This window comes from Prionailurus viverrinus, chromosome C2 (genome assembly GCF_022837055.1).
Source record: "Prionailurus viverrinus isolate Anna chromosome C2, UM_Priviv_1.0, whole genome shotgun sequence".
NCBI lineage: Eukaryota > Metazoa > Chordata > Mammalia > Carnivora > Felidae > Prionailurus > Prionailurus viverrinus.
Genome location: NC_062569.1, coordinates 93240184 through 93254786, shown reverse-complemented (window position 1 = coordinate 93254786; position 14603 = coordinate 93240184). Strand labels below are relative to the sequence as shown.

The 14603-nt window shown below is 42.2% G+C and overlaps 1 protein-coding gene across 1 annotated transcript in view; it reads right to left on the bottom strand.

Annotated features, from left to right (window-relative positions):
* The window catches only part of FSTL1 (follistatin like 1), a 60145-nt gene extending 53764 nt beyond the window's left edge, over window positions 1-6381 (bottom strand). Inside the window, exons 1-2 of the mRNA XM_047875785.1 lie at window positions 6246-6381; window positions 6028-6084 (exon numbers count right to left, since the gene is read on the bottom strand). Coding sequence (XP_047731741.1) covers window positions 6028-6084; window positions 6246-6248 — 60 coding nt within the window. The 5' untranslated portion in view covers window positions 6249-6381. The remainder of the gene's footprint in view (window positions 1-6027; window positions 6085-6245) is intronic.
* Window positions 6382-14603: the final 8222 nt, after the last annotated feature.

The following is a 14603-nucleotide window of genomic DNA, read 5'->3' as shown; positions in this document are numbered from 1 at the left end:
TCTCACATGCAGACTAATTGCTAGTGGCTACCCAGAACATTGCTGAGGATTTTCAAACCTCCTCCAGACTCAGCAGGACAGAATCCTATGATTGATTAGCAATGTCTGTCATGGGGAAAGGAGGGGGTAGTAGTGATGTGTTTGCCATGCTTGTCCCATTACTGCATGCCGTTTATCTCGTAGTGTTACCTCATACTTATTTTTATTGCCTACAGTGTTTAGTAGGCTCACCACATACATTTGTTGATTGATTTTGATAGTTTCTCTGAAAGAAGGGATGCAGGGCTGATTTATCTTTAGGTGGTGGAATTATGGTTGATTTTATTGTTTGCTCTCATCTTTTCCATATTCTCTAAGCTTTTTATGAGCATATTATCTTTTCATATTTTATCAGAAAATAGCTCAACATTTTTATTTAAATAAAAGAGCATATACTAGGACGGTAAATTCCTCCTGAAAAAAGGAAAGGGATCACAAGAATCCTCAAGATGGATTTTAAGATTTTGTTACACTTCTATAAAAATCTGTACACAGTTGTGAGAATAAGGCACAGAGTAGAGGGTGTTCTGCTTTTTAAATTAAATCACAATCATTTGCCAGAGCTTTAAAAATTTTTGTAAACATAACTTTTAGTGGCACATATTGTTGTTAACTCTTAACTCTTCCCCTACTGTTGGATATGTAGTAAATTTTAAGTATTAGCCATCATAAATAATGTAATAGACATCTTGTGTAGTCCCTTTGAAAGTAATAATGGCCAGGGCAAAGTGATCAAAAAGAACTATTTGAGTTTCTTTCCTTGATTTAGTTTCTCAGTGTAGATTATATTGAGCCCTGGAATATCCATCTGCAAACTAGTCAAGTCAGCTCCCCTAAAGCTGATCCAAAGTCTGCTAAAATGGATTAATGTCAAAAAAGACTGTATTTAACTGTGTTTGCTATACGTCCTTATAGTTAACAAGAAAATCAATTTTCTGCTATAAACACTGCTAACTATAAGCTAAAATGCTTAAAATAATATCCAAATTGTAATCATCATATGGAGATGGTTAATTTACTTTTTCATTACTTATTAAAGGTTTATTGTTGAAACATAAATTAAAAGCTTGCCAAATGTTACTGGGCCAGACATGAAGAAGATGCACTAATTAAATGATGATCCCTGAGTGATAAAACGTAACTCTGATGGTATCTACTCCTCACTTTTTTCATTGTAACTACTTCCACACACCAGGAGTTCACAGCCTCCTCTCTGCACCAACTTCCTCAGCCTTGATTGGGTCCTGGCTATATGGGTATATCCAGATGTAAGAGTTCATCAAACTCTATGTTAAAGATTTGTGCATTGTGCTAATGTAAAAATACTTTAAAAATCAAGGGAAGCCCTATGTTAATATAAAAAAGCAATAATTATCATTGTACAGATACTTGTTCATCATATAGTTATAATAATATTACAACTGCCACAGTTTAAGGCATCTGGCCCATCATTAGACTGTAATGAGGGCAGAGACCATGTTTTGCACTTTATGCATGACTCGGCCCTGTGTGTAGGGCATGCTCGGCCTGTGGGGATACTGCCTGATGGGCCTTGTGAAGAGAAGACCCATGCTGTCAATGACTCAACCCTAGAGAGCCCCCCCCCCCGCCGCCAAAGTTACAGGCACCAGAAGATGGCACCTTACAGAAAATTATGCATTTGACCTATAGGACATTAAAAACCTGGCTTTACAAAATGAATCCATCTAAGTGTAAGGTATTTTTCAACCCTACAATATCTGGTGTCATTATGTTAATTCTATTTGTGGCTGCTAGAAATGCTGTCTCGATGTCTGGTTATTTGAAGAGTAGGAAAACGAATACTGACATTTTCAATTCATGATATGCGACCACTGGTATTTACAGTTCATCCTTTACTTTCTCTATTCTCCTAGAAACACATCATTCTAACTCACTGACCTTGAAGACTTTATTTTCTTCTCTGGGACATTACATCTGCTGCAGCCCATGCCCCCTGATCTCTACCTCACAGTTCCTCCCCAGTTAGCTCCTCTGAGCCTGGGAAGGGACTCGCGCTTTCCATCACCCAATCCAGGGACCTCTATGGGAAATGAATATGTCCTCCTTCTAAAGACATTTTCGGTGGCCAGGGCCTCAGTTTGCAGGGTGCTTGCCCATCTGTTTTGACTATTCAAGCAGAGTCCCTGCTATGTTTTAACAGTCTAATTTCCAATAGTGGTCTTTAGAATCACAACAAGTAGTTTATTTGCCAATGAATAAGGAAACAAGATATTATTTTAGTGCTTAATGTGCAAGATGGATATTAAAATCGTAGTTCTGCTGCAGCTCCAAGAAGCAGTCAGAGGATGTGGGCCAGACTGTAGGCCTCCCTAAATCCACCATTAGGATAATTCTGAAGGATACAGAGGAGATCCCACATCAGCCAATAAAACCCTTGGTGGTTGATTAACTTGCATTTTGATAATAGGGTGTAAATGAGAAATCTGGCATCAGAGGGACAATGACCTAATAATCTTCTCATCCATCTGTGTAATTGTTATTATTTTTACTATTATCTTAAGTGATATACTCGCAGTTCATGGGTCAAGTTTTTCCTTACTGAAATGAGCATTCTGATCTGTGAATCAGTCCCCTGTACATGTGACTTATCATGATGAATTTATAGATCTGGAATGCTGGCAATCAGAGTGCAAGCAGAGACAACCACCAAGGGAGAGTGGAAGTGTGCTTAGGTGCTCACCAAGGCTGTCTTTCAGGAGCAGACAGTTGGGCCACAGGACTCCCTCCAGCCTGCCATGTTAGACTCAGATCCACCTATTCAGAGTCAAGGGCACATGCCCTAATGCCTGGATTGTCAAACTTTTCCAGTCTCCATCAACACCTCTCTGAACTGCTAAAATTCTCAATGGGAGGGGGATGGGTGAGGAAGAATGAATGAGCCCACAAAGCCCCCTCTCAACAGAATCTAAAAAAGGGGTAGCTGTGTAATTGTCAGTTGAAGCACTCCCTCAAGCTGCTTTGACCCATCCCCCCCATTCCTCATCCATACAGATGTTAACGTATAGTCTTCAACAGACTTTTGCCACACTCCCCACCATCCCCTCAAACAGAAATATAAAGGAGCACAGAAGTGAGCTCATGTGGATGGGGCAGAATTTTGTGGGAGGCTGCTAAAAGGAATAAGGGTATTAAGACAAGAAGAAAGTAAGAATGAGAGGAAGCAATAAAAAAAAAAAAAGTGGTGCCAAGTAAGAAACCATGGAAGACATTCAAAATATAACACTTTCCTTAATGAGATTTGTTAATAGTTTCTTGAATCTAGCCAAACAGGATTTATAGACTGGCATTAATAATGATGACAACCACCTTTTCCCAAATCTGGGACACCTCTAGTTCTGGAGGTCTACTGCTGCAAAGGCTTGGCTTTTTGTAATATCAACATGATTTGTCAGGTAATCACATTTAAAAAAAATATATGTTGAGTTGAATAATTATACTTGTATTACACCAAAAAGCACCAAGAAACTAAGTTTATTTTCTAAACGTCATTTTTTAAAAATTCAACAATATTTGTACAATGTTAGCCCTAAAGTCTACTAAAGTAGATTCATGTCAACAAAGGCTGTAAATATCATTAATTTGCTATATGTTTGCTATATGTTGTTATAGCTAGCAAGGAAAAAAATTCTATTGCAAGCAGAATTACACAGTAAAATGCTTAAAATAATAAATAAATTGCTGGGGTTATTTTACCTTTTTATTAATAATTAAAGGTATATTATTATTAAACACAGGTTAAAAACTTGCCATGTGTTACTCAGGCCAGACATCAAGAGATTGGATTGATTAAAAAATAATCCTTAAGAGTCTGGAGCCAAGAAATGCAAACTGGATCATACTCCTCACTGCTCAGGTACCCTGAGTTCACAGCCTGCTTTCTGCACCAACTCTCAGTTTTCATGCCTCAGCACTTCTTGATTTTAGCTGGGAATTTGGTGGGAGTACTCTTTGCTCTTCCACCTCAAGCAGGAAATTGCTGCTGGGGGAGCTTCCTATGAGAGCAAAGCTTTGCCTTGCAATGCTCCTGAGGGGGAGGGGTGTAGCACAGGCTGCCTAGAATAGATCCTGGACCTTGGGCCACACAGCCTTCAGCCTTCAGTCTTGTGGTCTGGGAACCAACAGCCTCATCATACCTCACATCTGCATTCCAGTTCACTGAATGATTTCACACACTAACTGGCAATTCTAAGCCTGGCCATAAAACCAACCAGGGATTCACTTCATCCATCATTGGGCTGCAGCTGCCTTTTGAGGGCCACAGCAGGGATGGAAGGGTGTTTCTTAACTAGGGTTAAATCAGCCAGTGAAGACAGATCCTCCCTCAAATTCAAACCCTGGAAGACAAAATGCAGGAGAAGCAGATCTGGTGTTCAAGATGGGCCCCCAAACATTGAGGGAACTGGATTTAGATCCTTCTTCAGAAATAACTAGCCATGTGACCTTGAGTAGGTTACCTAATCTCCTAAACCTGCTTCCTCCTCTATAAAATAGGGTTAACAACGCTGACCTTATTAAGGTTGGGGAAGATTTAAAAGAAATGATGCATGTAGCCCAGTGTGTGCTGTGTAAGAGGCACACCAAATGTGAACTCCTTTTGTGGGATAGAGGTTAAGAACCTGGGGTATGATGCCAGACTATCTGGGTTCAAATCCCTATCCCTACCATCTAACAACTTAGGGCACTGGATAAATTATGTAACCTCTGACTCAGTTTTCCCATCATTAAAATGGGGTTTTATTATAACACAAACTAGATATCCAGTAAACAGGAGTTATTATTATTATTATTATTATTTTTGTTATTTCATTGTGAGTAAAAACAGCTTGGGTTTCCAGTGCAACCTGTAGTGAATTAAGTGAGAGTTTAATGTATGTGTATTTTTTTTTTTTAATCATGAAGACCTTGCATACTTTTATGATTTTTTTTCTGGGCAGACTCAAGTTATGATGCTAAGGGTGGGGCTAAACTGTAATATGAAGAAAAAAATTCAAAGAGGGAGAATAACCACCCACCAGGGAGCTATTTCTTTTGTAATGTACATTCCATTTCTTCTCCCTCATGCTTTTTAATTCCTTCCACATTTCCTGCCATAATTATCAAATGTTTGGTTTTTGACCTCACTGTTTGAGAGACTAGAGCCCAGGGAATTTGGAATTGTTTATTTTCTGTCCATAAACCTTTGAGTTAATGGAGGGGCTTGTGAGTGAAACGTTTGTTGGTTTGTTTGTAGTGTCTCAGGAAGGTCACTGGAGTTGAAAGGAAAACATTACCAAAAAAGTGCTGAAATACTTTGACTGGAAACGCGGAGCCCCCAAAGAGCAGAGCAATGGATCTCTTACACTTGCGCAACGCTGGATTAAGGGAAAATTGAGACTTTTAAAGGCCGTTATATAGCCCTGATATGAACACAAAATCCGAGAGGACTTTACAAAGAAAGAAAAAAAATGCTGGTAATCATGAACTTACTTTATAAAAAAGATTTTAAAAAAAAGGGGGGGGGCTCTCCGCCCTAAAAGAAAAATCTCTGGAGATTCCCCCCGCCCCTTTCCCCAAGGAGTCAGCCTTGGAAGCAAAAAGCCCCCAACTATTCTCAATTTCCTTTTAAGTGAAGGAAAGAACTCAAAGGCGCCTTTTTGAACTCGGCTGCTGCTCTTGTCGCCGCCTCCGTCCCAATCCACCCAGCTCGTCCTCTCTCCCCCCTCCCCACTCTCCCTCCATATTAGCCGCGGTGGGGCTCCCGCTTACGGCCCAAACTACTTTTCCTGATTTGGAGGTTTAAGTTTCGTTAAGTAGCATTTCTGCTCGGAGCGCCCCCCTCACCTCACGCATGGAAACTCCCAGTCCCACCCCGGGAGAATATCCCCGGGACGCACTCCCCGCCCGCCAGGCGCGCACACCCAAGTGGCCCCGGATCCCGAGTTCGGACCTCCTCGGCCGCTCACCTACCTCGGCGTGGACCCAGGCGACCGCCACCAGCGCGAGCGCAAGCCAGCGTGTCCACATCTGCGGAAGAGAGAAGAGCGAGGCTGAAGGCGCCGGGCCCCGCGCCCACCCCGGAAACTTCTCCGGGTCCCGCAGACTCGCCCCCTCCGCCCGTCCACCCTCGGGCGCCTGGAGGGGTCGGGCCACCGCGCCCCGCGCCGCGCCGCGCGCCCAGCTCTCACCATGGTCTGGTCCCGGTCTCCGGAGGGCGCGGGGCAGGGCGGCTACAGAGAGCTCTAAGGGAAGGTGGGAGCTCCGCCGATCGGCAGCCTCGGAGGAAATCCGACCTGCGCTCGCCGCCCCTTAAGACCCCTCCTTCCCCGACTGCCTGCCCCCCAGCTCCTCCCCATTCTCCTCCCCTTCTGCAGCAGCTGCCCCCGCGGCTCGCTGCTCCCAGCTCCGCTCCGTCCTCCCCGCCCCTCGCTCTGGGGAGCCCGCGTGCGTCCCAGCGCCACCCGAACCCCTCTCCCTCTGGCCCCCAGGACGTGGGGGCAGAGGCAGAGAGGGGGCGTCCGGGGGGAAGCTGTAACAAAGGCGGAGAGGGGTGGGGGGCCGAAACCCCACCCCCGGGAGGGGCTGTAGGCTTGCGGCAGCTCTGGCGGGCCGTGGGCGCGGGCTGCGGCGGTGGCCAGGTGGGCGGTGCTGCGGAAGGCTCACGGCCGGTTCCAGGGCGGGAACCTGGAGGAAAAGGCGCCCTGCGGCCTGGGGAGCCGGAGCCGCCCCCCTCCCTCCGCCCCACGACTGATGGAGAGAGAGCCAGAGGTGCGGAGGGACCCTTACGGGCCCGGGGTCCAGGGACTCGCGGCAGGCAGAGAGAGTGCGAGGAAGTGGGCGCAGGGCCCAGAACACGGTCAGCCTGGGGAAGGCTGCTTTGGGTTCAACTGTGGATTTCCTGGGGGAGAGGTGGCAGCCGCCCTGCTCTGCTAAAAAGATTCTTAATCCAGCGTTTGCCAGCAGCCTCATCCCGTCCTCCCCTCTGGTCCAGGAGTGGTGTCCCCCTCCTCTTTTCCGCCCCCCTCCCCTTGCTCCCACACCTGTGCCCTTGTTCCCAGCCCTGTCATCCCAAGTCCCCTCCCTGTTCATACTTCCCATCTCCACCAACTTCTTCCGAAGGGCCTTCAAATGTACACTGCCTCCTTGAAGGTGTTGACTCCCCAAACTCCTAGCTGCGGCCCCTTTCCTACCTTGTGTCTGGTGTCCCTGGTGCTGAGAAGCAAATCCACTCGACGCCTCAGCTTTAACGTGCCCAAGGCTGAGCCCCACTTCCTATCAGCTCCCAGGCCTGCTCATCTATCTGTTTCAGAGCAGCGCCATCCAAACGTTTCCCCTCTTCCCAGACCCCGGTTTCCCCGAGATCTGGCAGTTTTCCCTTTGAGATCTCACGTGCATCTCTTTACTGCCACTCACATTGCCACTTCCCTAGGCCAGACCTCCTCTTCCCTCTCTGGGGAAATCTGGAAACCACCTCTGGTTGCTTTCCAGCTCCAGGCTCTCCTCCCCTAGTCTCCACTGCAATGCATTGCCATATTTTCACTACCTGATTTAAACTCTGTCCTCCTTAGGCTCTTCCCCTCCTCAGAAACTCTCAGCGCTCTTCACCCACATCGCATCCAAGCTCTCTCCCTTCCATGTAGGTCTTCCATTAGTGGGACCAACCTATTTATGTAACCTTACTTCAACTACTTCCTATACTCCCTTTGCTGGAATCAGGCCAGTATTCTCATTGTCCTCTGAACTGTTCATATTCTTTCTTCTACCATGGCTTGTTGAGAGCCTACTGTTGTGGTTTTAGGAGGTTTCAGATAACACCCATATTCCCCATACAGGTTCACAATCCATTGAGGTAGTCACTGGAGTCAGACTGAAGAGAGGAAAATATCAACTTTGTCCCGGGCAGGCACTAGAATGGTGGCCATGCCTTTAGATCTGCCAGGACAATGGACCTACATGTACTTCACCCCAGAATTAAATAAAATATGTTAAATGGCTCTCTTAGTACCTGGCAGTCATAAGCGGAAGTGGACAATTTGCTTGTGTAACCTTGGGAAGCCAGACCTGTGCCCCACACCCCCTCAATGATTGATAGAGGGCCAGACATGCAGAGAGTCCCCTCTTGTGAGAAACTGCTTTTGTAAAATTGACTGCAGTTTTACAGTTTCTGGAAAAGCAGAAAACACATGATTTCTAGGACAGGCCAGCTCCCCCAACTTGAGGGGTCATGGCGACACATATATCATTCCTCTTTGAAGCTCACTAGTCAGATAACTCATTCCTGCTTCCTTGGTATGGAAATAGGAGATGTAGGGAATAGATGTCTCCCCACCCTCTGTCCTGGTCTCTGTGCTAGGATTGAAGGGAACTGCAGCATAGAAGGTTTTGGCCCTCTAATAACTCACAATACTTTTTATCCTTGCACAGGCACTGCATCCCCTCAGAATCTGGCATGATCTCCTTTCCTCTCCTTCTCCTTGTGTCTTTTCAAAGTCAAAGTCTGTCTCTCTCTCCCCAGGACCCAAGTGAAGTTTCTTTGTTTCTTTAGCACCATTTCGTACAATAATTTGGCATAGGGGAGAGCATATGAGGTTTGAGGTCTAACAAACCTGGCTTTCTATGCGGTGACTACCACTTACTAGCTGTGTGACCTCAAATTACTTAAGCTCTCGGAATCTAGGAATCGAGGTTTCCTTCTCTGACAGATAGCAACGCAAATGCGGTGTGTTATAGAAAGTGCCTGGCAGGTAGTAGACCTCTACAGATGGTAGCCATTATTATTTCATTGATCTGCTTTGTATCTGAGCTGCGGTTGGTGCTGTATACTAGGTACTACTGAGCCATTCAACATGTCTCATTTAATTATCACAACAAACTGAAAGGTATTTTTTATTGCTTCCATTTTCCAAATAAGGAAACTGAAGCACAGGAACATTTGTTTATTTTTCCAAGGTTAAAAGTTGGTTATATAGCCTTACAACTTGGCATTTTATTGCATACTGTTATACGATGTTTAACACTTGTTCATGTGGTTATTGTTCTTGATTCTCCAGCTAGATTTTAAGATACTTAGGGCATAAACAGGTTTTTTTTTTTTTCATATCTTTAACCTCTCCACGTTTGGGGCACAATTGATGGATTTGATTGTATCAAAATTACAAATTCCTGTTCAATCAACAGCACTATAGAAAAAATGAAAGATTAGAAAGAGATATTCAATATCTAAAACTGACATGGAACTCATAACTGAAATGTACATATACATTACATATTCATATTCATATACATACACAAATACATATACAAATACATATGCATATACATATACATATACATTCACATACATACACACTCGTGCAAATCAGTAAGGAAAAGATTGGAAATTCAGTTTGAAATGGGCAGAGGTTATGAACAGGCAGTTCCCAAACCAGGAATCTCAAATAGCCAACAAGTAGAAAAAAGATGCTCAAAATCACTGGTATTATTTAAACTGCACAACAATCCTATGAAATCAATATTATTTTATTACCTCATTTCACAGGTAAGGAAATTGAGACAAAGACGGTTTAAGTAATTTGTCTAAGTTATACATTAAGTGATAGATGTTACTTTACAATCATCACAGAGGCAAAAATTAGAAAGTTGAACAATGCTAAATGTTAGCATGTGGGTAGTGCAGTCTTTCTGGTGTATTGTTGTGATTAAGAGCATGGGTTTCGAAGCCACATTGTCTTGGTTCAAATGTACATTGGTAGTAAATCTTGGCTTTACTACTTACTGTGTAACCCCGGGCAAGTTATGTACTCTCTCTGCATCTCAGTTTCCCCATTTGTAAAATGGGGAAAATAATGGTACTGATTCCATAGGGTGATTGTACAGATTAAATGTGTTAATATGTGTAAATTACTTATAATTGTGGCTCATACCTAAGCGTGTAAGTATTGTGTGCTACTAAGGGAGTAATTCAATAGAAGGTCCTTGCAGGTACTGATGATAATTCTGTGCCACAATACATGGTTAATGTAACTCTCTACAATAAGCAAACAAACAAAAACCAAAATAGTAACAACAAAACAAACTGTATGAAGAAGTTGACAATTATATCAGTGAGGAATTTTTTTGGTTGCCGGTAATAGAGAAGCTAACTTAAATAAAAGACTTATGCAACTACATGGAATTTATTGGCCATATAGCTGAGAGATCCAGGAGATAGGTTAAGCTTCAGGAAGGATTTCATCCAGGAGCTCAAATAAGGTCATTAAGGATCCAATATCTTGCCATTTCTCTCTTTTACCTTAAAACAATCTTATTCCATCCCTGGGTTTCACAGAGTGGCTCCTTGGAGTTCCTGTCTATGCTCTGAGGGTGGTAAACTGGCTATAGAGCTGGCCTCCTCATACCCTTGGATCTCACCATCTGGATGAAGGAGAAAGCCTCTTTTGGGAGCTGCTACAAAAGTCCTAGAATCCATGCTTTTTAAAGTGTAGTTCAGTTTCTTGATATCCTCATGCTGATCACTATGACTGGGAGGCTGGGCTGGGCTGGTAGGCTTAAGCCAACGAGGACTGACCCAAAAGAAAATCAGGCTAATGTCAGGAAAAGAAGGAATTGAATGCTGGAACTAGCCAAATAATGTCCACCGCAGAAACAAATCACCAACCCACATTATGAAACCAGTACTCTCCTAAGTGGGGTGTAGAGTCCCCAGAGGGCATGAGAAAAGAATACTAGAACTTCTATTTTTACTTATTTCTAATCCAAAAATAGAAATTGACTTTGCAAACAAATAGATAGACTCTGGCACCCATATTTAATCCATATGTCAGACAGTCATGAGTTATACTCCATTGCCAAGTACCATGAGGAGAGTGGGCGTTCTCCTACACAAAGGGACTGACAGCAGCTAGTTCCTTTTAACATATTGTAATACACTGCAGTGTGCCCACTTAAATGGATTTACATATTATACTATTCAGTTTTAATTAAACTAGATTAAAAACATTTTGGCTTTGCAACCATAAATTGAGGATAAAGCTTTTTCCTATTAATAAGAAAAGGGCAGAGCTGACATGTTTGCTACATATGAGAAGAGCTGTCTTCCACATAAACAAGGTAAAAACAATAACCTGATCAAATCTGACAATCAGTCAGTCAACAAACTCAGAAGTAAAAATAAGGCTATTTGAAATATGGATTCACATTCATTATTACTGATAATAACTTCATACTAAGTATGCTTTGAGATATCTGTTAAAAATACTTAGGAGATGCCTGGTGGCTCAGTCAGTTAAGCATCTGACTTCAGCTCAGATCATGGTCTCATGGTTCATGAGTTTGAGCCCCATGTCAGGCTCTGTGCTGACAGCCTGGAGCCTGCTTTGGATTCTGTGTCTCCCTCTCTCTCTGCCCCTCCCCCGTTCACACTCTGTCTCTCTCTTTCTCTCAAAAATAAATAAATATTAAAAAATTTTTTTAAAAAAACTTAAGATTGACAAGAACTTCAGAAACTATCCAGAATATAAAGACAAATATGTACCTTTTTGTTTCTGGTGATATCTGAAGATATGCAATACTCAATTCAGTCCTTTAGAAAATTTCCCTCTCTTTTTCACAAATAAGTAAATAAACCACTGGAACTCTTTGTGGGAAGATTTTTGAACAGACTGGAAATCTTGGTTGAAATTTTTAATTTATTTATGTATTTCTTTTTTTAATGTATATTTATTTATTTTGAGGGAGAGAGAACATGGGCACTCATGAGCGTGGTGGGAGGGCAGAGAGAGGGAGAGAAAGGATTCCAAGGAGGCTCCTGAGAGAGGTGGAGCCAGATGCAGATCTTCATCCCACTAACCATGAGATCATGACCTGAACGAAAACTGAGTTGGACACTTCACAGACTGAACTACCCAGGCACCCCTGTTGAAGTTGTTAAACTGTGCATATATGAGAGTTTTTATGGATGCGCATCTTTACTGTTTTAGACAACAAATTCACCTAATGATAAAACATTTCTGAATATCCAATTTCAGAATATTTTCTCCATAGCACAAGTTTATTTTTAAAAACAATTACTGGGGTCCTGGGTGGCTCAGTCAGTTCAACATCAGACTCTTGATTTCAGCTCAGGTCATGATCTCATGGTTCATGAGATTGAGACCCATGTGGGGCTCTGTGCTGACAGTGCAGAGCCTGCTTGGGATTCTCTTTCTCCTTCTCTCTGTCCCTTCCCTGCTTGTTCTCTCTCTCTGTGTCTCTCTCTTTCTCTCAAAATAAATAAATAGACACTTAAAACAAAAGCAATTACATTCTCACTCATTATTAGCATCACAAATTTTCCTTGAAGTGGTAGATTGTGTATGGATTAAAAAAAAATCGAATAGCTAGCATTCTGCTTATCACACAAAAAGACAACAAATTTGGAAGTGCTGTTTTATGTCAAAGATTTGTTTTCAAGTTCAACATTTACCGTGTCTGTTCCAAGATAGTCTGTGAGCCTCAGTGTGGTCTAAAATATTTTTTTCCTATCCCATATCATTTCACTTCCCATATCATTTCTAAGTATTACATATAATCTGCTATATGTTATAAACATATAACATATAAATATAATTTATAAAATTAACCACATCAGGATCTTCCTGTAGCATGCTTTACAGCTCTGGTCCAGGGCTGTGTTGCAGTAGCTCAATTGTGAATGGTGCAGCAAAGGATTTCATGTGTGAGCATAGCAGTGAAACTTTACCTGAATGCTTCTGTGCATTCAAAGAAGCCATTCCTCTGCACCTTCACTCACACAGTTCTTGCAGAAAATACTTTCACTCAAGGAGACATTTATTATTTAGAATGTATCTTTTCCAGTAGCGCTTTCTTTAGTTGCTCACAACAAATCAGTTCTTGGTTTCTTTCATTATTGAAGCAGAATGTAGCCAATATGAGATGATGAGAAACATTTGAAACATCTATATTTTCATTCTCTCTTTGGCAAATCTGCATGAAGTAATTTGCTGGAATACTTGTTTTTCCTGTTGATCTGTACATATATATGGATTTATTTATTGGATTTTTTTGCTAATTCCAATGGTGTACACTGACCAAAGAGTGCATTTGTCTCATACTGTTTTCTACGGACTATTTTTTTTTAACTTGAGAGAGAGAGATCATGAGTGGGGGAGAGGGGCAGAGAAGGAGAGAGAATCCTAAGCAGACTCCACATACTGATCATGGAGCCTGAAATGGGGCTTGATCCCACAACCTTGGGATCATGACCTGAGCCAAAATCAATAGTCAGATGCTCAATGGACGAAGCCACCCGAGTGCCCCTCCATGTACCATTTCTACTATTCCTGATGAGAACGAGAAGATAATTGTTTCCCCTAAAGGCATGTCCTTTGCCATTAAGTCAGAAACTTACAAGAAAGTCTTACACATTTAATATTAAATTTTGACAACATTTCTAGGTATATTTGGAGTGTATTGGTGTGCTAGGACTGCTACAACCAAATACCACAGACTGCTTGGCTACCAACAGCAATTTATTTTCAGGCAGCTCTGGAGGCTGGAAGTCCAAGATCAAGGTGCTGGCAAGGATGGCTTCTAGAGAAATCCCTCTCCTTGGCTTGCAGATGACTACCTCCTCACGGTGTCATCACATGGCCTTTTCTCTGTGTGCATCCATCTCTGGTACCTCTTCCTCTTCTCATAGGGACACCAGTCCTATGGGATTAGGACTAACGTCTGACCTCATTTAGCCTTAATTACTTACTTCCTTAAAGGCCCTATTTCCAAATACAGCCATATTGGGGTTAGGGCTTCAACATACAACTTTTGAGGAAACGCAATTCAATCTATTAAAGAGTGTTAACTTTGTCACCTCTGACAGTTATTTGTTTATTTATTTATTTATTTATTTATTTATTTATTTATTTCATGGGGGAGGGGAAGAGAGAGGTGGAGAGAATCTTAAGCAGGCTCCAAGCAGAGCCCAATGTGGGGCTTGATCTCACGACCCTGAAATCATGACCTGAGTTGAAATCAACAGTCAGATGCTCGACCAACTAAGCCACACAGGTGCCCCACGTCTGACAGACATACAATCAAATACCAAAATAAACTTGACTTAGACCTTCAGTTAGATCTGTCTCTAATTTGCTTAATGTTAACCAAATATTTCTAAGTGAAATGAAAACATCAGTCTCACTAAATATTTTTTCCAGTGAGAGCAAAAGGGTTTTTGAACATTAATAAGCAAAATGAGCTGTTCTTTCAATGTTGATTATTTTATCTTGAACTCATTTTGTTATTTTATATTTCGTGTATGTTTTTTGTTATTGTGGAGTTATATGACCATAAATTTGCATACCATTGCTACAGAAAACCAAATCACACACTTAGGCCAAAAGAACAATTCTAGAATTGAGTCCAATATTTATTATTTTTAGTCATATTCATTGTGACACTAATCAAATTCACTGTGACATTTTGTTTACTTATTGAGAACAACTGTGACAAGATGCTTTTATCGGCAACTTAGGGAAATAAAGTATTCATTA